Consider the following 24,491-nt stretch of genomic DNA (forward strand, 5'->3'; position numbering starts at 1 on the left):
TTCACACACGATTTTCAAGTCTCGATCTCCTTTTCCTTTGCTATCATCTTTTGCGTGGATCTTCAGCTTGTTTGTGGTCCTCGACACTTTGTGTTTAGAAATTAGAAAACACATGGTATTTGGAAGAATCAAATCCGAAAGTACACTCGCTTCGTTTCGCCTGCTGGTGTATTTCATGGTATGCCTCGAATGATGTTCATTAATTGCAAAAGGGAAGGTGAATGCTCCTCGTGAACTTGGAATGCGATAGATATATTTAGGTAGATGCATGATGCTAGGAATTCATCTCCGATGACTAGTTTCATGTTGTATTTTGATGGTTGCGGGGCAGACATGCTGGGTAGTGAAGTGTCCTCCAATCGGTGAGGTTTTTGATTTGATATTTTGGTGAGAATCTTATTTATTGTGTCCTTCTGTGCTCTTTAGAGGAATCTTAATAAACAGGTGTCCTCAATGCTATTCCTTGACTTGTCCGATAAAACGTTGCTATTAGTGTAAAAGGGTAGAAGGTGATAGGGGTTATACGAAAAAACCTTCATATATACTATAGATAATCTAAACAGTTCTATATAATAAATAGAATGAGTCACTATATAGCAACAGCGAGGTGAGGTGACACATTTTAAACTAAAGCACACAAGCGTAGAGAATCAAATTTGAAGATAAAACATGAACTGTTTTTTCAAAGCTATAAAAAAATAGTATTATAAATGTTAGATATAATGTTATATAACTCACAGATTACATTTCCCGTGTATATCAAGATTGATCTGCTTCCTTCGCATAATAAGTGATCTTGATACAAATTGAGTGGTATCTTCTTATATACTATTCTAAGCAACAAACAACCATTTTTGCTTTACTTCTCACTGAGTCTTCTAAGAATTCTATAAGCGAATATTGCTTCGTAACCCGTGATCTGTTTACCATATTCTGTATCTCGTAACTAATGCATGTGTCAATTAGTTGTATGTGCGCTAGTATGAAGTTTATTTTTTTGTTGTATCTGATTTGATCATTCAAGCGCCAGATCGAAAATTGGTCGTGTATGGGGATTATTTTATTTGGTGTTTGAATGGAGTCACTGACTATTGTTTTCTGTGGTTCTATAGGTAGTTTGTAGTTTTTCTCTATTTGATTGAAGATATTTGGATCTTATATCGGTAGTAGGCTTTTTAGTATGTATTTCTGTAGTATCTCTCTTTTTCTCATAGAATCTTAGTAGAATAGATATAAAGAGCTAGATGACCTGATGTATCTTGGTGCTGTAGTGATTGTGTGCTTACTTGACCGGTATTAATGAACTCTTTGGATTCTGATTGTAAGAATGGTTGTATTATGAACTTTCTCCTATGTATAGGAATAGAATTTAGCTAATTAGATTGCAGGAGGAGTTTTTAATATTAACAATAATATTTGACGTGTCTGACGATAAGGGCCCGTTCGGACCGAATTTTTAGGCCATCTCAAGCTGGATTTATTATTAAAACGGATCTAAATGAGAGTTTACTAAATGCTATTATAGTCTATAAAATATTTTATTAATAAAAATTGAAAAAGCGTGATTTAATAAATGCTAATATAGTATATAAAAAGTTTATATTTGTAGATCAACAAAATTAGAAAAGAAATTTCGAAAAAAGAAAATTAATTTTAAGTGAATAAGTATGAAAAAGGGTCTAATCCTTTGAATTGTAAAATAAGAAAATTAATTCTGTATAATTTTTTATTAAAAATTTATTAAAAATTATATATTCATTTTAGTTGTAATTATGATTTTGCTTTTAATAATATATTAATGTGTGTAAAGTCTATAATACAATTATCGTATACAATAAAGTTCCTAAAGTTGTAAAGCCTGAACAGGAGCAATAGGGCCCAAAAGCTTTTCCCGATGAGCAGCAGCAAGCTGTCCATTATCCACAACAACCACAGTCCCATTAATTGCACTAGCCAAATTGGAAGCCAAGAAAACGCCAACGCTTGCGATTTCTTCGGGGTCGATCAACTTGTCATAGTAATATTTATCTGCAGATCCAGACATTTCCCAGAGACTTGCGAAATCCGCTCCCGCTGACTTCTCCTCACCGACCAAGTCAAATTTCAATCCGCTGCTTAATTGCTCGGTGCTTGCCAAGATGCTCGTTCGTACTGCACCCGGAGCGATGCCATTGACACGGACGTTGCTAGCGGATAGTTGAACGGAGCCACTTGCGACCATACCGTTAACAGCTGCTTTTGCGGTAGCTAGAGGTTGGAATCATTAGTGAAGTACAATATATTAGATGTTGAATGATCAATACATACTGTACGCAAGATTGCCAAAAGATCCAGAAAAAGATGAGTTTGAGGAAGTTACGACAAAGGTGCCGCCAGGTTTTGGCTTTTCCACACAAGTATGTTGCATGGCTTGACTACTAAATCTCATACCAAGATATACTGAACGCACCATAACGTTGATAGCACGATCAAAAGATGCAGAGTCAAGATCATTTAAGCTTCTGTAGTGCGGTTGTGAGTACAAATCAACAGCACGTGATTCGGTGGTAGAACTTACTTGACACTCGCGAACCCAGCGTTTGCAAAATAGAAATCTAATCTCCCGTGCATTCTAAGGATATCCTTGATGAGAGCCAAAGTTTCTTCTTCTGATGAAACATCCAAGAGTCGTCCCTCTACTTGACATGAAAGACCCATATCTGCGATTTTCTTCTGAAGGGAGGGGATGTTTCCCATGTTCAAGTCGCAAGCATATACTGCTTTGGCACCTGATTTTGCCAATGCGACTACTAGTGATCGTCCAATGCCACTAGGAGACCCAGCGCCAGTCACAATGCCGACTTGTCCCTTGAGTGATAGTGCTGCCATTTCGATTGCTTTCAATAGTGCCTTTGCAGGATTGGAATTGTCTTTTGTATTGGGAAATTTTGTAATGTGATATTTGTAAAAAACTCATAAGATATTATGGTCTGTCCCGTTGCGCTTCGAAAAAGGTTATAACTGAATTCTGTGACCACAAGCTTGGCATTTTCGCTCAAAAAAGGAGGCATGTCTACTTCTTGGCGGTCCACAATATTTTATGAGTCATAATGAGAACGACTTAATCATAAGTTATCACTAACGTGGTTTATCAGCATGCGGGCTATATCATTATATAGGCTACCCCTTTTTGAATACAAAATTCGTTTATATATTATATTCATTCGAAAAATTCGCCCAAAGCTAGCAAGGATTGATTATTTAAGCTCGTCGTGGGTTAGGGTTGTAGAAAACACTAGAACTGTTTGATTCGTTATATCAATGGATTATTCATCGAATGCCTTATATTTCTATTAAATACTTCTATTTTGAAGCATTTAGAGGGAAGCCAATTAGCTCTAAAACAACCTTAAAGTAATAATCCTTGCTAGCTTTGAGCGAATTTTTCGAATGAATACGGTATAATCATACACTTTCTTCATTTAACAATATAATTTTATAAAGTTTCAAAAATTTGAAATATACTTATATAAGTATTATAAAAACTTAATTATTCATTGGAAATTCAAATTATTATTGAATTATTATAGAAATAAGATTTTTGTAATAAAAATCGTAACAATTCATACTTTTTTTATAAAATATAATAGGAATATTCATATACGTTGGGCTTACAAGAGTTATTAGTCCTCTTATAGATGCCACATGTCTTCGTACTTGTAAGCAAATATGGGAGCTTGTATTACAAATGTTATACGCAGATAATGCATACAAATTCAAGGTGAACGGTACGAAAACTGTTGACAGACAACCTTCTTTGATATTTGAGGACGACAACTACCACTGGCCAAGTGCTGAAAACCCTACCTTGTTCCAAGAAGGTGTCTAGGCCGTTTAAACGGAGAAAGAATTATCTGCCAGACTATATGAATCTGAAATCGAACATTTCATGAGTCAAAGTGAGAGGTGTATCCCAATTCTTGAATTGGAGGGTTGGGCTTATTACGATCCATTTATTCGAGTTCTCTACACAATCGGACCACAAATTAGAGCTTCAATTCGCACTTTACGATTCACAGGCTCACCAAAAACCCATGAACAGGAAGCTGGGGGGGTGCTGTTGTCACGGCGTGGATCTGTTACTCAACATGCGTATATACATCCCCTTTATCAACAAATTCTGTATAAACATCAGGACACTTGTTTTAGATATGGATATGGATTTCTGCAGAACCATGGGGAATTTAGAAGAGGTTGTGAGAAGCTTCGATGAAGTCTTGAAACCATTTTTGGGTGAACTTGAGAAACTTCAGAAAGTTCGCAATCTGGTGGTGAGACGGAGAATAGCTCCAAGTCCCGTGGACAAACTTGATAGACGAATCCTCTATGAGGACATTGAATATACTGAAGATACGATCATTTCTCTTAGGAGTAGGGTCGAAAACAAAATATGTGCTGACGAAGACGAAGGATGAGGATATATCGCTGAGTGAGGTTGTGAAAGATGATTTCAGCGGGGAGATTGTTTCAGGGGGTTCATTCGCTAGTATGACGCGACGACGAGATATGGTGTAGTTAGATTATGTGGCCATTGGCGATAATAGCTTTATATTGATGAAACATCCTTAATAAGTATCCTTGGATGGAAGCCGTGAAAGTCGTGAGGTTGAGTTGGTGAGTCGATGTCATGCTGAGTCAGCGAGTTAAGACCTTCAATAGTGAGTGCACGGACTGACGAACCATTTTCCATCTTCCAAAATTCGTACTGGTAGTTCACAGCATTCATCAATGATTTGATTCCAAGATTGAATAGTCATCTCATTCTTTGATTAAGAACGAATCAGCAAATACAATTAGAGAATAGGTAAATGGAATGGGAGGAGTTTGGCTGCATTCAAACTTCGCATTGGTCCATAAGTCTATGTATCCTACTGCTCTCAGCCTCGTACAACAAAGAGGTATCAAGATATCGCAATTCATCTCTTGGATTGCGATACTTACTAATTTTCCGTCGCGCCCATCATGATGACCTCCGTTCTTGGACAAGGCTACGTCTAATGAGATGTATCTTCGTATCCACAGATCATCAGTAGGAATTGAAGATGCTATTCGTGAGTACGCAATCTCCACAACTTCATTCAATAATTACGAATTGAAAAATGGATGACAAATGGCAGATGCGAAGCACCCAGATGGCAATGCAGTTGAGCGTTCTTTACACGCAAGTTCATAATTTATCATGGGCATTTGACTTGGAAGGTCGAAACTGTTATGTTCTTGATGGTAGTCCCTGAACGAGATGAGCAAGAAGATGAGAGTCCTATTGCTTGCAGTCTCCGCCATTTTTTATCTTGTGCAACTGCGCGGAGGCGAATTGCTGTTGTGGATAGTGCCGATCTTAAACTTGCAGCACAGAATCTCAACAGATAGTCTTCTGCTTGAGCTCAATTGTCTCAGGTGATAGATTTTCATTTCTAATTTGGTTGAACAACTTCCATATTGGGTTTGGCCTAGCAAATGCTTCAAACTCTCATTTTATCGTCACATTGGGTGGAGAATGTCTCTCAAAAATTGCTCAGACACGTCAGTTTCAAATTTGTCTACTCGGCTTGGGAGCATGCATATTTTCGCATCGTTCCTTCCGTTGAGGATGTTGCTTCACATGGTACTCTTCAAGCTTGCAATGCCTCGGGATTAATTATGTTGGTATGGCAATAATTCCACGATCCATCTAAGCCCCCAAGCTTCTACAGATTTCTGTTTAGGTGGGGTTTCGCGCGTGATTGGTGTATAATTCATTCGTTGTCTATTTATGTTACATGCGTTCTGCTTGCTGGATAAATGTAATTGTTTATTAGTATCTGCTTTGAGGATAGATAGCATATTCAATGCTTGTGTTAGGGAGCTTTGAAGTCTTGGTGGCTCCCCAGATTAGATTTCAACATAATGACGCTATGGCTTGTCCGAGCCGATTAGTTTCAAGGTCTAGCGCCATTCAAGTTCACGACTCTCGTCGGATGAAACGTTAAACCTGGTCGAAAATCCCAGGCTATTGTAAATCTGCAAAGGATTAACTATTAGTAACCTTGAGCATGTCATACCCCGCGATAATCATAGGCGAAAGATAGACACAGCATTGTACCAGAATAAGAACTGAAGTTACCTTGTGACCTTTTTACTATGATTTTACTCGTAGTCTAATTTACACACTGTCCAACTGCGGATAGATGCTGATACGGTTGGAGCCATGTCAAAATTTTGCTCTTGTTCAAAGGTGAAAAGTCCGCTTAGAACTCGGGGAAAGCACCCGGCTCTGGTGATATCTGATCTTATTCCTAGCACATAGCCTAACAAAACCATACCTCCAAAGTTTATTTTCATGTAAATAACTAATGACTGCTGTTACTTGTCGCTGTCAACATGGTTCATGTGCAAAGCCATTAATGGCGGGGTAACTGAAGGCTGAGCCAATTCGGACAACCTGCCCAGCCATCTCATCGTACATAGTATTGCGGAAAGTTTAATTCTTCGGACAATCATTCAAGCTTTCTAGTAGATCTTACACATAAAATCATATTAGTCGCCATGTTAACCTGCATAAATATGTATGATTGTTAGCATTGGGAAGTTCCTTAAAACAAACTCAATCGGCTAATTGTTTGCTTCGTCACTTCGACTCGTCTAAGCCATTTAATCCTGGTTTGGGTACATTTCACATGCTCGCATCTTCAATGAAACATGTGAGTACCGAGGAAAGCCTCTTCAACGCCCCTCATTATTGTACCTTTCAGGAACAAAATTATGGGGGCTGTTATGGTTCAGGGATTCCCCGCATCCGCAACAGCTAATGCATGCCCCCGGTTAAACAAATCAAGAACTCCGCACTTTCACGTCTAGGATTCCGTTACGTTTGATGCCAAAATTGTGTTTACTGTTCTCGCAGAGTATGCTCACTGCTAGAGACTCGGGGAAATCGGACCATGATACAAAGAAAAATATATAAAAGAGCTAGAATTCCCACCTTCATCATCTGTTATTGCACAATCTCAAAAGCACAAACACACAATAACAATCATTCACCACATATATCTTCGTTACAGATCGGAAATCATGAAGTTCTCATACGCCGCTATTATCCTCGGAGCTGCCTCCATCGTATCAGCTCAAAGTGCTGCTTGTACAGCAGCTGTAGCCGCTGTCCCTGCCTGCGGCGTAAGTTATCTCTTTCTTTACCTCAATTATGTCGGCCTCTACAGCAATATTCATTCGCCCAAATCTGTCATATGAATTGTTTCATTTGATCCTCTGTGTTAATCCTCAACTCATCATCTAACATCTTCCCTAGGCTTCTTGCATCGATACAGCCACTTCGAAATATTGCTCGGGCGCAGACGACTACGCTTGTGAATGCTCATCTGACACCTTTTCTGAGATTGAGAATGAGGCTACTGATTGTGTTGTTGCCGCTTGTGGAGTTAACGTCGCAATTGAAGTTTTGGATGCTGTCAGTAAAGTTTGCACCACCTGTGTTTAAGCTTTCACTTTTGTAGCCAATGGGTCATTCAAAGTAATTGCATGAGCTGAGAGAGCCTGATGTTGTTTGGTTTGATTTGGAGCGGAGCGATTGATGGTTTGAATGGGTTGGCGATGAACGATTGAGCCTGATGATCGGACAATTGTTGTCAGATAAAATGAAATCTGAAGTGTCTGAAAACCAGAAACATATGGCATTCCGCTTTCGTGAAATGGCCAGAATCGTGCTCACTTAAGAAAACCTAACGATGGAGAATTCCTGACTTTGCTCGGCGTGTGTGACATATGTAACAAATATTTCGAGTAATGCTAGATCTTTAATCACTAACGATTCAAACCTCAGTTCATGACATCATAACTCATAGATCAAATTTCTACTATTGACATAATTAGCTCATGGTTGTAACGACATAACTAAATTTTAGAAAAAAATATCATTGACGAAACAAGGAAAATGGCTCTGGGGCACCTTATACTCATATTGCGTGGGATATTAACCTCCTTTCAAACGATCTGATAATAATACATCTTGTTTGACAATAACCTAGGAAGGGACTGAAAGACTTTCCTTCGTAAATCAACATCAACATATTGATGTGATTGATTTTAATGAAAATTATTACATGGAGGTTGAAAGACTTTACTGAGGGTGGGCGCTAAATCAAGGTTGCTAGGCTAAAATTAAGGCTACTCCCACATTAGCAACCTTAAATTCTAAAATAACAACCTCACGACTGCTCATCTTCATCTTTTTCTTCACAACACCGTCGCCGCCGCCATGATTATCACCATCTCCATCACTTGTTCTCTTTGCCTTAGATTACAACAGTCTTCAAGCTTATCACCATCTACTCTGTGTCATTTCATCCCGCCAAGCAAGTAATGTTCATTAATTGTTTTCAATTAGAGTTAGGTATTCAGAGTATTATGAGACGACAGCGCGCTGGAAACGCAAAATTTCTCCATGTACTCAATAGTTTTAAGTCATGAAGATGAATGTCATTTGTCATTGCTCATGGAGCGATATTTGGTACTATTTCCGGTCGTCATGCTTTGATATGCATTTTTCCAATATCAATTCAGCTTGCCAATGTTTTCCCGCTGCATTTTTTATCATTCAGATCGATCATCGTGCATAAGTTTCTTTACCGGAAATCTTCAATGGGGTTGTAATTCAATCGCGACATTAATAGTCCTTCCGTCCCAATCAGAATTTACCCAATAAGCAAGCTTTCGGTATAGTTTTGTTGCGGGAACCGTATTCCGCCATTGAGCCACGGATAATTTGGGGAATTCTGCGGGGTATTGTTGTAGTTGACGATAAAGCCCAGATTTGTAAAGATACTTCATCACACATCTTCACCCAATTTTTTTTCTTTTTTGATAAGGTTGTCCTCATTTGCTCCCGTAAACTACATTTTGAGCCATGTTACCTCAATATTTGCTCGTCGTTCCTTTATTGGTTGATAGCTGTATAGCTTTTCCGTTCCTAAACTCCTTTTTGCCTAGACAAGCGACAGGAACCAAGTATCTTTTTTCCTTGTGAGAGTACCCAACTTCATTTTGGGGACAGTATTAATCAATATTGCTAGCGGTGACTCGTACACACGAACCCTTTTCTCGATAACTGGTACGAAGCCTTCTGCAGACAATCCGATCGGAAATCCCCCGTTTCCGGGCACTACAACAGATGCGGGTCTCAATTGGATCGATTATTTGGTCACCGCATATAATACTTCTTTAACGCTGTCATATAATTTCGCTGTTGGGGGCTCAACAGTCGACGACAACGTCGTTCCTTCCATTACAAATGGTGCTAAATCACTCGTGGAACAAACCGCAATCTTCACTGCTAATCTCGCACCGAAACCTTCATATGCGCCATGGACTTCGGCAAATACGCTCTTCGCTGTATGGTTTGGTATCAATGATATTGATCTCAGTTATGCATATTCCAATGAGAGTGAACTCTTCAAGGAGATCTTCGATACCTACTGGAAGCAGCTTGACATAATGTATTACTATGGAGGTAGAAATTTTGCATTGCTGACAGTCCCACGTGAGTCTCTATCCTGAGAGTCGATTTGACAATTTTGGTTCTAGAATTGACAGAGTGAATAGCTACCAACAAGACCCCCAGAGTTCTAGGATACAATAGTACTGCGCAAGCGGCGTACGCTTCAAGCATTGCAGCCTGGAATACTCTTGTCAAAAACACGGCCGCTGAGTTCCAATCCGAAAGATCTGGGACTACTGTCAAAGTGATCGATACTTCAGTACGTCAAAGTTCTAACTTGGTCTATCGTACATAACTCACACAGCTTTGCAGGTTCCTTTTAACACTGCCTTAAGTAACCCAACAGCTTATGGTTCCCCGAATGCAGTTTGTTATAATACAAACGGAGTGAGTTGTTTGTGGTGGAATAGTTTTCATCCCGGTCAGGCGGTTCAGAAATTGGTTGCTGCAGCATTCGCAGGAGCTTACAGTGGCACATTCTTTTGATCAAGGATCATTATTGGAGGTCTCAATGAGTATATGGTTTACCACGAACTAGGAGAAGAGGAGGCCTTCCTTCTTCTGGTATAAGACATACAAGAATCGAGACGATCAAAGCAATGAAACGAAATTCGATGCACACGTGTTTTTCATGATTTTTATAAATCCTTCATGTGAGGAGGCGCATTAATGTGAGCATATATATGGCCTCAAGTTCGTTTTTTTCATAGCTCGCAAAACTGGATCACACCTGAAGTACCGAGATGTAAACCTTTTAGAAGCTAAGTAGCTCATTAAGCTCGTATCTGAGACATTGATAACCATTGGTCGAGTTCCTTATTATCGGATGGTGTATTATTGGCTCTGAAATTTGAGGAGATGGCTTATGAGAAACGAGTTACACCCGCCTCTGATACATAACTATAATCATATGATCTGCACTGATAGGAGGATGTACCTGATGTCTCAATCCCCCTCTTTAAGTAACATGAATAGTAATCGACAGCTATGCCTGATGAAGTTTTGTCGGAACGTACGATATCATATGACTAAGCGAATTACATGATTCTTCCCTTTATATACAGAGGGAAGAATCATACCTTATAATAGATCATCTCAATTATGTTATTCATTTTGTATAGACTTTTTATAGTGCTTTACCTGGTGATTCGGATTCGACCTCCCCCCCCCCCCCAAGTGAAACCAAACAAATTTTGAGCATGGCAAAGAATTCTGATGATACAGTTCACTTTTTCAAACCAGTGGACACGCAATAAATCATTCTTACAAAATTTTCAGCGTTATTGTTTATTTTCTGTAATTTGCTAAATGATGTTAAGAGTTTGAGGACTGTTTTTTCTATGATACACTGAGTCTAATCTATATGTTATTGTTCACTTTCGCTATTAGTATCACACCATAGCAGTCAAATGGTTCATGGGTGGAGCAGTTTGATTATACTATCGTACTATGAGTTCCCGTTCTCACTTTGTTGTTCATTTCACAGCAAGCAGGCATATTGCCATTTCTCTCCCGATTGCCACTAGCTTAATACACCTTTCTTGTGAATAGGTATCAAGACTCATATTCGATTCTAGCATATATTTCATCCAGCTTTGGCAATTATATTTCTGCCCATACCTTCATCCTCAGTATGTCCTTCCGCATTGTGTCTTCAACGACCATAGACTTCATTTATGATTCACCCCCAATGCAATCTTGGAGTGCATCATTCAGCAGTTTCTGCTGGACAGGTCCAATAATAAGCTTTGTGAACAAGGATTCAATCCCTGGAACTTTAAGAAGGGCTCCTGTATTCTTTTCTATACCTCTTGCATATTCCGGAATTCCTTGAACTAGAGGTTCAAGCTCATTATAATGTTTAACTCTAAAGTTCATGCCTTGGGTGTAATCGTAGCTCCCAAAGTCTTGTAAGTTCTCAACGAGTCCCCAGCGCAGGGCTTGAAGTGCGAATTTAAGACAGATTGGCTCGAAAAATATCAGATTGTCGTGTTCGTCGACTTCAGAGCTGTCTGAATATACCACAGTCAACTCCTTCAGACCAGGAAAGTAACAAAGAATGACCTCTATGAACGGATGAAATCCAATGTCATTTTTTGTGTCTGGACCCACTCCTTGGAAAGAGCCAGTCGGGAGTTCGAGGGCTAGGGATTTAACTTTTTCCCAATCTTTTCGCCTTCCGTCATCTAGCGCGCGAATCATTGATCGTACGAAGCTCAGATTCTTGGACCCAATGTGGACATCTTTATAACTGAGAAAGAGTGTATCCAGCTCAAAATTGAAGAAGACCATTGGCTTTGCGATTCCACATGCGAAGGAATATCTCTTCTCCATGAGCATTCTCAAATCGTAATTTACTGACAACAATGCAGCAATATTAGGGGGTAGAGACTGTGGCGAATACATGCCGATTAAATTGTCATCCAAATCTCTATGCGGCTCTTTCATATGCCAGTTATATCCTTCAGCAAGCATTGATTTTTCGAAAGGAGGTATCATGGTATCAGAATTGATGTTCCGAAAAAGCTCCACAGCTCGTGATGAGGGATCTGTAATTTGTTCAGAATCTTCATTAATCTCCTGCCATTGTCCAATAGTCTGCTTTAACTTCCGCTGTTTGACCTTGATAATGCGACCTTCTGTAAGATTTTCAATCTCTTCATCAATCTTCATCTTCCATATCTTGTGTTGTATTTCGGCCGGAAGATCCTTGAAGTAATGAAATGTTCTGGGTCCGTGTGATGTGACAGACATTTTGCAGATTTGGGTTTGAATTGGTGAGATGTTTGTTGTTTAAGAGTTTGAGGTAGATGTAATGTCGAAGTTGTTATGTAAGAGAGGTAAATACAGATATATGGAATTTGACTGGGAAAGAAAGAGAGAGCTTATAACATACATGGAGAGGATGATACGATACAGATAGTCAGCCAGTAACGGTGGAACGCCGTATGTTTGCTCTAAGGCAGAACCGTAAACTTCGACCAGCTCAATGTTAGTCTACATTTTGTTCTCTGGTACGGTCGATAGTCATCATCTCTCGAGTTTTGAGTACTATATTACTCTGCTACGTGTAGGATTCAAGACTTACATATTACCAACTAGGTACCCGATGAACTCTTTTACAGCCCATTCGTGAAGGCGTGGAGCTTCATCTGTTGCTATTGTTTCTCTATACAAAGTGATTATTCACATATTCGTCTAAATCTTGAATATTTCGTCGATTAGACGCAAATGTTGTCGTTATTAATTATTACCGTGCGTGAAAACTCTCCAGCATTTACCCTTTAGGAAAATTTTCCTTGGATACAAATAGACGATTACAACTTGCAGGTATCTGCTAATATATCTCGTATTTCGAATTTGTGCCGAAAACTGGCCCATACTACAGTTTCAACAGTTACAATGATCACATTTCAGCAAAATAAAGCCTCATGCATATATTATATGTCGAGTTCACTACAAGAAGTCCACTTTCAAATAATCTAAGACCCAAAGAGCGAATAAACTCGTAGAGTGAGGGTACGAGTAGATTTTGCTTTAACAAAAACTACCGCAGATTACACACAATTTACAGCGATTGAACGATCTTCAATGTACTAGCATTGAAGATTACTGTAAGCTAATTATCACTATGCTACTGAAAAATCTGGCAATGCTGTTTTGCGTTTCAACCCATCTAAAGGAGGCTATATGTACGTACAGATGTGCTACAGATGAATCAGATATTCCCAGCCAGAGAAGAAACAATAGGCTCAAGCACAAGACTAGATAAACCGTCAAGAAGGATGTATCAATAGATTTCATCAAATAAGTACCAGATAAGTATGACATGCCCCCTCGAAGAGATGGAAAGAAATCTTTAAGTCTCAGGAAATCTGGAATCACAAGCATTATCAGAGGAAATGCACAATCCCTAAGCAGCAGGTTTGAAAGAAATCTAAAAGAAGAGATTGCAAGCAAAATTATACGGAAGCAAGAACGATATTTCGTGGTCATAACTGCCACCGATTGAATAGATTATCAAATTTGTCGCTTGGTTACCTTAATACTTTGCAGAATGGCAAGGTTGGTTTTTGAACGCCTTGCCTGCAATTGCCGTTGCTCCTATTGCAACCTAACTCAAACATTACGATACTACCCAGAAGTATTTATCCTAAAGCCATTCCCCTTAATGATTTCAGAACATGATTGATGATCCTTCGGGCACAAGTCGGACCCCAAATGCTAGTTCTGGACATGCTGATTTTGTTCGTGTCGCACAACCAGTACAAGGCACACACATCCAGCTGAGCCGACCAATGGTAATAGTAGCTAGTATTGATCTAGGTTACACTTTCAAGCTCTTTCTCGAGGATTCGAAACTTCTCCTCCGCAATTCACTCCTATTCATGCATTCGTTGAAATAGAGTATCGATTTTGTAGTGATAATTGCGGCGTCCAAAGGGCGATGTGACCACTGGATATAGTAATAGTAGGCGTACTGCTGCATTTACAATGAAGGAAATTTCTTCAACTAGGAATCCTTGCATGCGTACCCTATTTGAAGCGAAAGTACTGCTTATTCCGGGCAACTACTGTTCTCTCCTCTTTTCTTATTTTCACGACACTAGAAAATGCTTGGTGATAGTTTGAAGCATAGCGATCTTGAAGTATTCCATGGCGAGATCAGAGTCTCAGACCCCGGGATACAGGTCAAAGTTGAGACTGGAATCATTCCGGGAGGAAAACATTACGAATTAGAAGTTGCAGATTCAAGGTTGCCGACTAGTGATGGGGATGTGTCTGAGATTACCAACAGAGCGGAGTTGACTTCAAAAAATGAAATTGCACAAAGGAAGAAATGGAGCGCTAAGGATTTATATAGAAGACGAAAATGGTTTGTTATCGGAGGATTTATGATGCTGGTTTCGTTAATTGCCCTTGCTTCTATACTAGGAGTTGTGATGAAGTCCAGGCAACAAGCTTCTGCCTCCCCTTCCACCACAAGTTCTATCAACGAAATTACCTCGATGGTGACTCTAGCATCTCCAACAGTATCGACATCTACAACGATATCACAGTCACTGTCAACCGCTCAAGGTACGGTCGTGGCAACGCCTTCCTCGAATGTCATCAGAAACATTGCTGCAGTTTCCTATACCTCTGATTTTGTCAACATAACTAAAATTTACTATTCAAATAACTCCGGTCAATTGATAGAAGCAACAACTTCAAATGCAAGCTTGTCTACTACACCTACGTGGACAAAGAATATGTTAAACTATACCACGAACAATGGATCAGCTATTGCGGCCGCGGTTTCGAGGCCCGGCTTGGAACCAATGGTGATGATTTACCCATCTTTCTGTATTTCATTGTCAATATTGTATCTTGGATTGATTGCTCACATGTTTTTAGGAAGTTACTGTCGTCTTTGTGGGCTCAAACAACATATTGAACAGCATTAGCAGTTCCCTAAACACCTCCAGTTCAAACGCCGACGTCGGCTCCTGGACCTCTGGATCCCTCTCCCTCCAAAACATATCCGTGTATCCCGGCACTCGTCTCTCTGTACTTTACAATCCTTGTTCAACTTGTGATTATAATATCATTGTCTCTTACCAAACTTCAGATGGGAATCTCCATATTGGTAATCAGACGAGTAGTAGTTCAGTAGCGGGTACGACGACCACGAGTAGCAGCATGAGTATTACCACGGACACAGCCAAGTTTATGAGTATCAGAAATGAGAACGCGGATTCCTGGGAGATATATGACGTCTACGGTGCACAATTAGGGACGGCAGTCGCGTTCCAGAATAAAACAGACAAGCCAGATAATCGCGCAAGCCTGTACTGGCAGTGGGAAGGAGTTAATATTACGGCGTGGGATTGGTATCCGAGTATGTATTTACCGATTGCATCTTTGCCTATATCCTGTTTAGTCTTTGGGTATATCAGCTAGCTCATCATACTACTTTTAGGAGTTAGCTGGTCAGCTACAAGTCATTGGCTCAGCGCTTCCAATCCTCAACCTTACCCACCTCTCACCCCGATCGCCACGGGCTCCACACATCGACTTGTCTCAAATGGAAATCAAGCTTGGCAAGTCATCTTGACCCTTTGTAGTACGGGTGTACGAGTAGATGTTACGGGGGGAGAAGCGAGCGCATGGATTCTAGTGGATGGGCATCCAAATGAGATGAGTAATTCAACGGGGACAGGAAAGCTGTACAAGAATATTGCGGTTACGGATTTGGGGATGGCATTTGTGGTGACAAATAATGGAACGGCGGGGGATAGCGTGGAAGTGTGGAGGCTGAGAGATGATTTTATTAGTTGGGAGGGGTTGGGGACGATGGATCTAGAGGGGGCTTGGGACTAATCAATTGATTAGTAACACTGTACTCGGATTTCGAGGAGATATATGAATCGTTTATTGATTGATGTTACTGGGAGAAAGCCATTTCGATCTGCAGAAAATTCTTAGGTAACGAACACTAGTATCGGTAGCATTATCTATCTAATGCAATCACACCATGAACCATGTGACAACAAGTTCCAAACAAAATTACCCTAGGCACCTGATCAACTTTAACTTTATATACGCTAACGTCGAGTTAGTTTCCGCTGCCATGCCATGCGCGTGTTAATGCATGTTATTAGTTCCCCAGATCTCCAGCGTTCGGCAAATCTCCCACACTATATCCTATTGCCGAGCCCCTAGAAACTACCAAGGAAAGACAAGGCGTTTCTAAGCGACTTCCAAGTCTTCTAGTGTGGTGGGGTACTCTGATAGCATAGAGCTAGAGACTTTAGTACGAACTCGATCTACAGACTAAGAGATATCTAGATTAGGGAAAGTGGGGTAGACGGGGATTTACATTCCCTTGAGTTGGAACATTGGAGCTTGGAAGGGAAACGCTCTTTCTAGAATACTGTTAGAATGTCGATACATCGGAACTAGAAAATCTATGTGTTTGAAATCAGAGTTGCACTTTCGTAAGTCTCTTGGTGGGATGTTGATAAGAAGTTTAGAAAGAGATGATCTTTTCCGAATCATCACTAAAAAATATTGATATACTGATACCAAGATAGTTAAGTCTTTTTTGTTGGAAGTTCTAGCTCTGTACTTGTCTTGGTATGATGGAAGAAGATAATTATATTGCTAACTTTGGTGTATATAAAGGGTGATTCCTCAACCGTTTGGAAGGAGTAAGTGCACTCCGAGTTTTACAGAGTTCAAAAAACTACACAATCCTGTATCAGAGTACAACTATCGTTTCATAGTAGGGCCAATCACCACACTTCCTATTCTATACATTAGACATCAAACACAAAGATCCACTCAATAGAACCATTTCTTACTCAGCACTCCTCATCAACCAAGAAAATTTTCACTCCGCCTCAAAAAATGGCACCCATAGCCGGTGGAGGTGGTGGCATCGTAGCAGGCGCCGCTCTCGTCAGTGCAGTGGCTATCTCCTCATCCTCCAACTCCTGGCCCAACACACCTTACTCCCACGACGCAACAATCCCTATAACCGCCAGCACAGTGACCAGAATCCTTGAGCGCTGTTCTCTCACTTCTATTGCCGAAGTTTCTGATTCTAATGCCGCCCAGAGGTTGCACTGCTTGGCTGCGCTCTCAGAAGCAGCTATCAATAAACATTATAAAAGACCGTTGTTTGCGAAACCTTTTACTAATAGGGCAGTCATGATTATTTTCTTGATTGTTCTTTTTGGAGGATGTGCGCTGATAGTGCTTGTGTGGCTTGCGGGGGGTTGTGTCGCGCGTTTTCGTAGGGGAGGAGCTAAGAAGAGGGAAGAAGAGATAGCGTTGGCGAGGGCGAGACTCAATAGAACGAACACTTGGGGTAGTTAGGAGGTATATTCTGTGAGGGAGAATTGTTGATGAAATTGAGATTAAGTTCGAGGTTTGGAGTAAATTTCAAGGTCTAGACTGGATAGGAACGGCGTATATTACGAGTAATCGGGCGGTCCATATTGAGTGACCATTCCGATGAATGTTGAATCGCTTTTGTTTATATAGGCAAATAGAATTTGGAATAACCACAACCAAGAAATCCGTCTTTCTTTCTACTCTAATCGACATATGTACGCTCTAGAATACTAAACTCGAAGAGTAGTATGCTTGATGAATCTGTTTCCCATCTATATATAAGATATACTGGAAGAAGGCTATTTCAAAAGCAGAGCAAACAGTATCAATACACCTTTTTGTAGAGATGCAACGTCGCGCAATATTTCCACTGTTCAGTCATACTCCAATTAAATAACCCCCTATCTCACTTCCTTTGTGCCTCTTCATTGAAAATGACGACAAGTAGCATAAGATGATGGGAAATTATTTTTAAGCGACTGACAACATGCTAGTAATTCTTGGACAGCAAATGGGGGAAGCGTATATTTTGAAGGAAAGAGGTCGTGGGATTCGGGGGGGGGGGGGGGGGGGGGGGCGCTATCCAGTCTCGCAGCTTGCGAACATTGGATACTTTTTAAAACAACACAAAAAACAATCTCCAAATGTTTTGGGCTGAACCTCCATTTTGTTGTTAATTTGCAGATCCTGATGATGTAGAGCTACATAGGAGCAATCATCAAAATGAAAGAGCATGTGAGTTGATAATTCTCAAGCCACGCCTACATTCTTTCTTCATGAACTCGGAAAATGAGAGATCAGTAACACTTCGTAAATAGCTAGGTAGTCATTCGATCGCATCTTTTATCTCCAAGTGACCTGGTCTCTCACTTTCTCTGTTTAGTCATTAGATGGAGACTAATGTAATTTAATCATCCATCATCTCATCCCATGAAGTACTCTCAGCTGGCGTTGAGTTAAAATGGGATCTAAGTGTGATAATCGCGCGTACGTAAGTTCTGAAATGAGATTAGAGTCGTTAGTTGATGCTAGAATATGATAAATTTGACGTAGTTAATTGACTTTAGAGAGATAGAGAATTGTGATTGCTCATTCGTTAATCGGATTTGCGTCCATTCTCAGCATCAGATGCATGGTAGTGAGATAAGCACCATGCATCAAGTATTCTCGTAAGTCCCAGAAAAGACATCCTCAGCTTCACTCGCTGCTGCAAATGAAAATCATCCCATAACAGATAAATCAATAAGACGGTGAACAGAACGTGGACTACGATTGTGAAAATATTCAAGATTCAGGTAATCAAAAATAAAAATCACACAAAAGTGACGTCGAAGCAGGTGGAGAACATTCAAGGATCTACTAATCTTGGCCCCGCACCTACCATTGATCGCCTTCTTTAACGGTCTCGCCTCATATCGTGCATGCTGCACGTTAATTAATTTTCAATCGCGTAGCGATCTCGCTGCGGCTCAGACTTCCAAATAAAGCCTCGAGACTGGTGGAATCCACTCGGGAGTTTCCGACAAGCTGAAATTTACAGTGACGATGCATATCGTTGAAATGAAAAATATTTTCAATTGTGGATTGTGCAAATCGGAGACCGAGGAAGTTCTTTATCTCTAGGTGTGGACTATGCAATTGTATGCAGGGCACCATGTATGCATGTTATCCAGATTCTCGTAATTGACCGATGCCAAGAGTTCGCTGTAAATGCATTGCAGCGATATTTTTGCATATGCCGTTCACAATGGAGCTGAGATGCAACCCGATGAAAGAGGAAGGCACTACTGATATGAAATATTTTGGGTGGCAATATATAAGAGAACGAATATTATAAATACATCGTGATATTGCGACATTGAACACACAGGTCAACAACACGAGCTCCAAAACAGGATCAGAACATCAATTTTACGAAAACCACCTCGTATTCAGAAACGAATCCAAAAACAAGCCGTCGACATGCAATTCTCAACCATCTTTGCCATCTTCACCGGCCTCACTCTTGTCGCTGCACGTCCAACAATTCCTGCAGCACTACAAGTTCGCGTGGAGGAATGCAGTTGTTCTGATGCGCAAAACGCCTATACTGTCTGCTTGTTGGAGAGTTGTGGCCATGGTTGCACAGATGAAGATGCCGCCCCTTGTGTTGCAAGTGTTGGTACGTCACTACTTAGATGATATGAGATGTGTAACAATGCTGACAGTTTGCAGAGGCTGAATGTATCACTGATTGGACTACTTGTCCATTGCCACCTGCATAGAGACCAATTGAGTTGGTTTTGAAGGGATGATGAAATGAAAATGGATGATATTTATGATTTATGATAGAATGATGATCTGGGACTGCGAAGAATTCTGCGGCAATCCTCTGACACTTCGAGGGCCCTTATAGCAAATACTTCTGATTGGTACGAGTTTTCTGCCTTTTTGCGATGGAATTTCAGGATTATTTAATAATATGATAAGAAAAAATGGAAACATGGGCCAAAATGACTGAGTGGAGAAATTTCTGAAGAATGAAGTGACATTTGACCTGACATCAAAATTGCGACCGAAAACCCCAGCTTACCTTAAGTCAATAACGTCTAAGACGCCGGGCTTGAGACCTTCAAAAGCATCCTTATCAATTTCGAAGAAAGATAGCATTTTCCCAACGGTAATATTGCAAAACACCTACCAAGAGCAACTTCTTCCCGACAACACAAAAACAAGACTTCATTCCTCAGGCGGCGCACTAGGAATTCACTCGAAAATGTTTCTAAGGATGACAGTAAAGATTTAAACATTGTACAATAGGATCCTTTGAATTTGCTTGTCTTCTACGCCTCGCACAACTCATTGAGGGATAGCCTGGACGAACAACTTTACCGTCATCGTGCTCGATTGTGAAAGGTCGCTGTTGGACCGTGTCAAGGTCTATTCTATATTTGGGAGAAGATTAGCATTCAAACAACGATTATCGGCCCTTCTGCCTGAAGAGATATGCGTTCATTGGTTGAAGTACCCTCCTTCGCATCTCTGAATGCTTTCGAGGCAGCGTGGGAGAGGGAATCCAGGGTTGATATAGCTTCATCGGACGTGTAACATTTCGATATAAGACATTTGCTTTAGGGTAGTCAGAAATGATATGATGTTGTTGGATATTGAACTGCGCTCGCCACAATAAAGGTGCACGAGAAATTGCCTTTTTTTGGGTTCGGAATAGCCGCGGCTATGCGTGAAGGGAGGGGGAGGGAGGCACATTTTGACCTGTCAGATTTGACTGAATGGTTGAAAAGAGACAGGATTTGAGGAGCAAAAGGCCATACAACCATTCTCAACAGTAAGAATGAACATTGGTCGTCGGAATTCGAATGCTCAAAAATCAGTTTCCGATGTGATGTGGTGAAAACAGTAGAATTGTTTCTAGTGAGATTGAAGTTGAGGAATTTTTTGGCCGAGAATGTTCCACGCGCGGAATCCTCAATTGACAGCCTGAACGCCCTAATATTACTAGCGTCAAACCCCTGAACTATTACCACTTGTCAAAATCTCAACCTTTACCACAATAATTTCCAACTACGAGTACTTTGATACCTACCTACAACATTCACACATTTCAGATGAGAACTTCGGACTTACACATACCAACTGTGCAAGCAACTCTTTCCAAAAATCGATGGAAGCTGCGAGTGTGCATCCATTGAAAGAGAATGAATGGTTTTGTGTTATAAATTCTCCTCAATGGCTCCAAGACCAATTGAGCAACCCGCATGTGCGATGTTACATTCGATGGCCTCTCTTATCAACCTGGACCTTCATCTTGATTCATGCTGTGCATCAATGCCATGTCGATGGAAACCCACGACGGATAAATAGCCAGACCTCCGGCTCATTGTGTCTCGCAATACCCTCGATGCCTCGGACTTCAGTTTGACTTTGACAATCAAATGAGTTTTCAAGCTTTAATGTATCAAGCATAGCTCCATGAGCACTCCCCGGCATTCAAATCAAAACTGTTGATTCAATGATTTTTCAATTTACATACCTGGAACTTTCTTTCGGTCAATGATTTGCTTCGTACACTTCGAAGGAAAGGGATGTAGACACGATAGAAGATACCGGCGAAATAGTCGATAAGTTATTGCTGTTTGTCTTCTGAAATGTCATCGTATCACCATCTCGGGAAGGTTATCTGGGCCCCAAGAAAATACACAATACACAAGCCCAAGTCCGAACCTTGCAGCCCATTAGATCGACGCAGTATCGCAATACAGGCTATGCAATGGGTAAGCCTTCACGTAAAACTAGGTTCTTTGTGGACCAACAAAGGTGGGGGGGATAACTTGATATAATTAACATATAAAACCGCAGAGCGAGGGACCATCATTATCTTTCCTAAAATTTATTCAGTATATCTGGGTGCCTATTTCATTCGGTGTGATAAAACATGTTCAGGCGACCTTTTTACTTCGCTCTCGCTGCAATTTTTGCCTATATAGCATATTTATATGCCGGAACATCAACACAGAGCGAAGAAAGCACCGCTAAAAAAACTGGAAAATTTCCCGGAAAGAATAATACTGTTTTACTTATCACCAATAGTGAACACGGATTAGCAAATGTCTTTTTGGCAACTAGTCATGCTTTGCTAGTCGAATACAATGATCTGGATATTCATTTCTTGTCATTTGAGAAGCTAAAGAACGACATCACTACTATTTCCAAATTTGCACGAGATGCAGGAAGTAAAAAAGCTATTACTTTCCACGAGTTGAAAGGACTATCATTTTCAGATTCTTTCAACAGTGATGGTTTTGACGTTGATGCGGCCATCAATGGACCTGGAATTGCTGATTTAAACAGATTTGCCAGTAATGTGGAAACATGGCTGATGCCCTGGACAGGTCCTGATCATCTTGGTATCTATAAAGAAGTATCTGATATATTAGATGCTGTAGATCCGGCTGTTGTAGCTGTTGATCCATTGTTTGGTCCTGCCATCGATGCTGTGAGAGCTCAGGGACGCAACCATGCTATTATCTCGCCGAACACTTTAAAGGATACTCTCGCACAATTTCAACCTTGGGGAGCTATACTTTGGAAATATCCAGTGTATGTACTCCATTATTTTGAACAAAATCTATACTCACAATCTTTAGTATAAGTTCAGCATTTCCATATCCAGTGCCCTGGTACCTCATCCCTTCGAACATATACAGGAACCTCCGTCTCACGTACAGCGTGTTAGTTGGCGCGACTATCTCTTACAAGCGTGCATATCTCAAAGAAAACGGAATCGCAAACCCCTTGGATTTTTCCACCGTCTATCATAAAGACTATCTATGGTTAACCCAAAGTTCTGAAGAAATCGATTATCCTTTTGATGTCATTCCCGAAAATGTAGTCCAATGCGGACCGATCTTCCTCTCCACAGCACCAGCCTCAGAACAAGATCCAGAATTATCTGAATGGCTTAAAAATTCTCCAACGGTATTGATAAACCTAGGAAGTACAGCAAACTACGACCTCAATACCGCAACCGAAATGGCAAAAGCAATCAGAATTCTACTCGACAACACTAACGTCCAGGTATTATGGAAATTTAACAAACGTCACCCATTCACCGATGAATTTCTTGCTATAATCTCTCCGGATCTCGAATCAGGACGTGTCAGAATGTCCAAATGGATAAATGTTGATCCAGCCGCATTGTTAGAGACAGGAAATATCATCGCTTCAGTTCATCACGGAGGAGCGAATTGTTTCCACGAAGCTATTGGAACGGGGATCCCTCACGTGGTTCTTCCCATGTGGGCCGATCTTTATGATTTCGCAGTGAGGGCTGAGTACCTGGGTGTGGGGGTTTGGGGTAGTAGGAAGGCGGCTCCTTATGTAAGTGTCCTTTCCCTAGTCATTTTGGTACAGCGGTTTCTGATATTAGAGCAGTGGAAAGCCGACGAATTAAGCGCTGCATTTTTGCAAGTCGTAGGGGATAGCGAAGAAGCTATTTCAATGCGCAAAAAAGCAAGAGAATTAAGTTTGCCATACAAGGCAAAACCAGGTCGTATAACCGCAGCTCATGAACTGGCAAAATTAGCACGATTCCCGACCTCATCACTATGATTGAGGACCCGAGAGCCAAACAAAACAAAACAATTTTCATTGTGAATAACTTTTGCATAATAAAATGAAGAGCAAAGATTTACAAATAATTTCCAATAACCTTGGAAATGACAGTCTAGACACTTTCCTAAATATAGTGGCGCAGATCACCTTGGTTCCTGTCGCTCCCGCCACCTCCGCTTCCCCGCTAAGACATCGCATCGTCATAGACGCTAGGGATATCTCTTGGCAAATAGCTACCTACATAATGAGGACGGTATTCTTTTGCTTTCATGTAGTTACTCTTTTAAATAAACCTTTATTTTCAAAGTTCAATCAATTCAACCTAATCCATCCATCCATCCATCGATCAATCAATCAATCAATCAAAAATCAACAACATCCAGAAAATGTATCTCCCAAATGCCCAAAGTGTTTTGACCGCAGGTCTCGCTATGACCGGCACTCTCACCAAACGTATGTCTTCCTCTCCCTTTCCACCCCTTGCCACTTCATTCCCCTATAATCCCTCGAAATTATCCCCAACCCAACTAACCCTCTCCCTCCAGCCAAAGAAGTAGCCTCTGGCCACATCCTCGACTACGCAGTCGAAAGCTGTCTCGACAGCGACCACAACCGACGCTGTACAGCCCCCTTCCTCGTAACCGGCGATTCCTGCTACAAAATCGAATGGAGCACCGACGGCGTACTCTCTCACACTACCGTCGAAGTACGCGATGCGGGCAGCGATGAGATTGTGTACTATCGCGATACGAATGGTGAGTGGGAGAGCAAAAAGGGAGAATTGGTTTATTTGGATTTTAAGCCAAAGGTGCCCGGGCAGGGAAATAATACGGTGGATTGGAGTGTTAGTACTTGTAAATAAATTTTGGGTGGGTAAATGGATTGGGGAGGGTATTGGCGTATCAGGTGGTATTGGTATGTAATGGGGTGGGTGTAATGTACGATATTTAATGCAAACTTGCTGTATTCT

At 40.8% G+C, this 24,491-nt stretch overlaps 9 protein-coding genes across 9 annotated transcripts; 7 read left to right on the forward strand and 2 right to left on the reverse strand.

The window, feature by feature from the left end:
• Window positions 1-1,773: 1,773 nt before the first annotated feature.
• Window positions 1,774-3,036, reverse strand: BCIN_08g00930 (hypothetical protein). The gene is made up of 3 exons (XM_024694358.1): window positions 2,558-3,036; window positions 2,308-2,501; window positions 1,774-2,247 (listed from the first exon to the last, which is right to left on the reverse strand). The coding sequence occupies exons 1-3, from the start codon at window positions 2,866-2,868 to the stop codon at window positions 1,844-1,846; spliced, it is 909 nt and encodes a 302-aa protein (XP_024550147.1). The 5' UTR covers window positions 2,869-3,036; the 3' UTR covers window positions 1,774-1,843.
• Window positions 3,037-6,961: 3,925 nt separating this feature from the next.
• On the forward strand, window positions 6,962-7,836 carry BCIN_08g00940 (hypothetical protein). Its single transcript, XM_001552448.2, has 2 exons — window positions 6,962-7,191; window positions 7,325-7,836. Exons 1-2 carry the CDS (start codon window positions 7,090-7,092, stop codon window positions 7,511-7,513), a joined length of 291 nt encoding a protein of 96 aa, XP_001552498.1. The 5' UTR covers window positions 6,962-7,089; the 3' UTR covers window positions 7,514-7,836.
• Window positions 7,837-8,632: 796 nt separating this feature from the next.
• BCIN_08g00950 (hypothetical protein) lies at window positions 8,633-10,195 on the forward strand. Its single transcript, XM_024694359.1, has 4 exons — window positions 8,633-9,054; window positions 9,105-9,571; window positions 9,634-9,788; window positions 9,842-10,195. The coding sequence occupies exons 1-4, from the start codon at window positions 8,939-8,941 to the stop codon at window positions 10,013-10,015; spliced, it is 912 nt and encodes a 303-aa protein (XP_024550148.1). The 5' UTR covers window positions 8,633-8,938; the 3' UTR covers window positions 10,016-10,195.
• Window positions 10,196-10,771: 576 nt separating this feature from the next.
• On the reverse strand, window positions 10,772-12,425 carry BCIN_08g00960 (hypothetical protein). Its single transcript, XM_001552446.2, has one exon. It carries the CDS (start codon window positions 12,281-12,283, stop codon window positions 11,204-11,206), a length of 1,080 nt encoding a protein of 359 aa, XP_001552496.1. The 5' UTR covers window positions 12,284-12,425; the 3' UTR covers window positions 10,772-11,203.
• A 1,461-nt stretch (window positions 12,426-13,886) lies between these two features.
• On the forward strand, window positions 13,887-16,061 carry BCIN_08g00970 (hypothetical protein). The gene is made up of 3 exons (XM_024694360.1): window positions 13,887-14,853; window positions 14,927-15,410; window positions 15,492-16,061. Exons 1-3 carry the CDS (start codon window positions 14,143-14,145, stop codon window positions 15,890-15,892), a joined length of 1,596 nt encoding a protein of 531 aa, XP_024550149.1. The 5' UTR covers window positions 13,887-14,142; the 3' UTR covers window positions 15,893-16,061.
• Window positions 16,062-16,467: 406 nt separating this feature from the next.
• On the forward strand, window positions 16,468-17,929 carry BCIN_08g00980 (hypothetical protein). The gene is made up of 2 exons (XM_024694361.1): window positions 16,468-16,509; window positions 16,606-17,929. The coding sequence occupies exon 2, from the start codon at window positions 16,922-16,924 to the stop codon at window positions 17,390-17,392; it is 471 nt and encodes a 156-aa protein (XP_024550150.1). The 5' UTR covers window positions 16,468-16,509; window positions 16,606-16,921; the 3' UTR covers window positions 17,393-17,929.
• A 1,153-nt stretch (window positions 17,930-19,082) lies between these two features.
• BCIN_08g00990 (hypothetical protein) lies at window positions 19,083-19,940 on the forward strand. Its single transcript, XM_001552442.2, has 2 exons — window positions 19,083-19,571; window positions 19,625-19,940. The coding sequence occupies exons 1-2, from the start codon at window positions 19,373-19,375 to the stop codon at window positions 19,672-19,674; spliced, it is 249 nt and encodes an 82-aa protein (XP_001552492.1). The 5' UTR covers window positions 19,083-19,372; the 3' UTR covers window positions 19,675-19,940.
• A 1,367-nt stretch (window positions 19,941-21,307) lies between these two features.
• Window positions 21,308-23,592, forward strand: BCIN_08g01000 (hypothetical protein). The gene is made up of 4 exons (XM_024694362.1): window positions 21,308-21,681; window positions 21,767-22,507; window positions 22,555-23,287; window positions 23,342-23,592. The coding sequence occupies exons 2-4, from the start codon at window positions 21,843-21,845 to the stop codon at window positions 23,516-23,518; spliced, it is 1,575 nt and encodes a 524-aa protein (XP_024550151.1). The 5' UTR covers window positions 21,308-21,681; window positions 21,767-21,842; the 3' UTR covers window positions 23,519-23,592.
• A 192-nt stretch (window positions 23,593-23,784) lies between these two features.
• On the forward strand, window positions 23,785-24,476 carry BCIN_08g01010 (hypothetical protein). The gene is made up of 2 exons (XM_001552440.2): window positions 23,785-23,974; window positions 24,067-24,476. The coding sequence occupies exons 1-2, from the start codon at window positions 23,908-23,910 to the stop codon at window positions 24,381-24,383; spliced, it is 384 nt and encodes a 127-aa protein (XP_001552490.1). The 5' UTR covers window positions 23,785-23,907; the 3' UTR covers window positions 24,384-24,476.
• Window positions 24,477-24,491: the final 15 nt, after the last annotated feature.

This window comes from Botrytis cinerea, chromosome 8 (assembly GCF_000143535.2).
Source record: "Botrytis cinerea B05.10 chromosome 8, complete sequence".
Lineage (NCBI taxonomy): Eukaryota > Fungi > Ascomycota > Leotiomycetes > Helotiales > Sclerotiniaceae > Botrytis > Botrytis cinerea.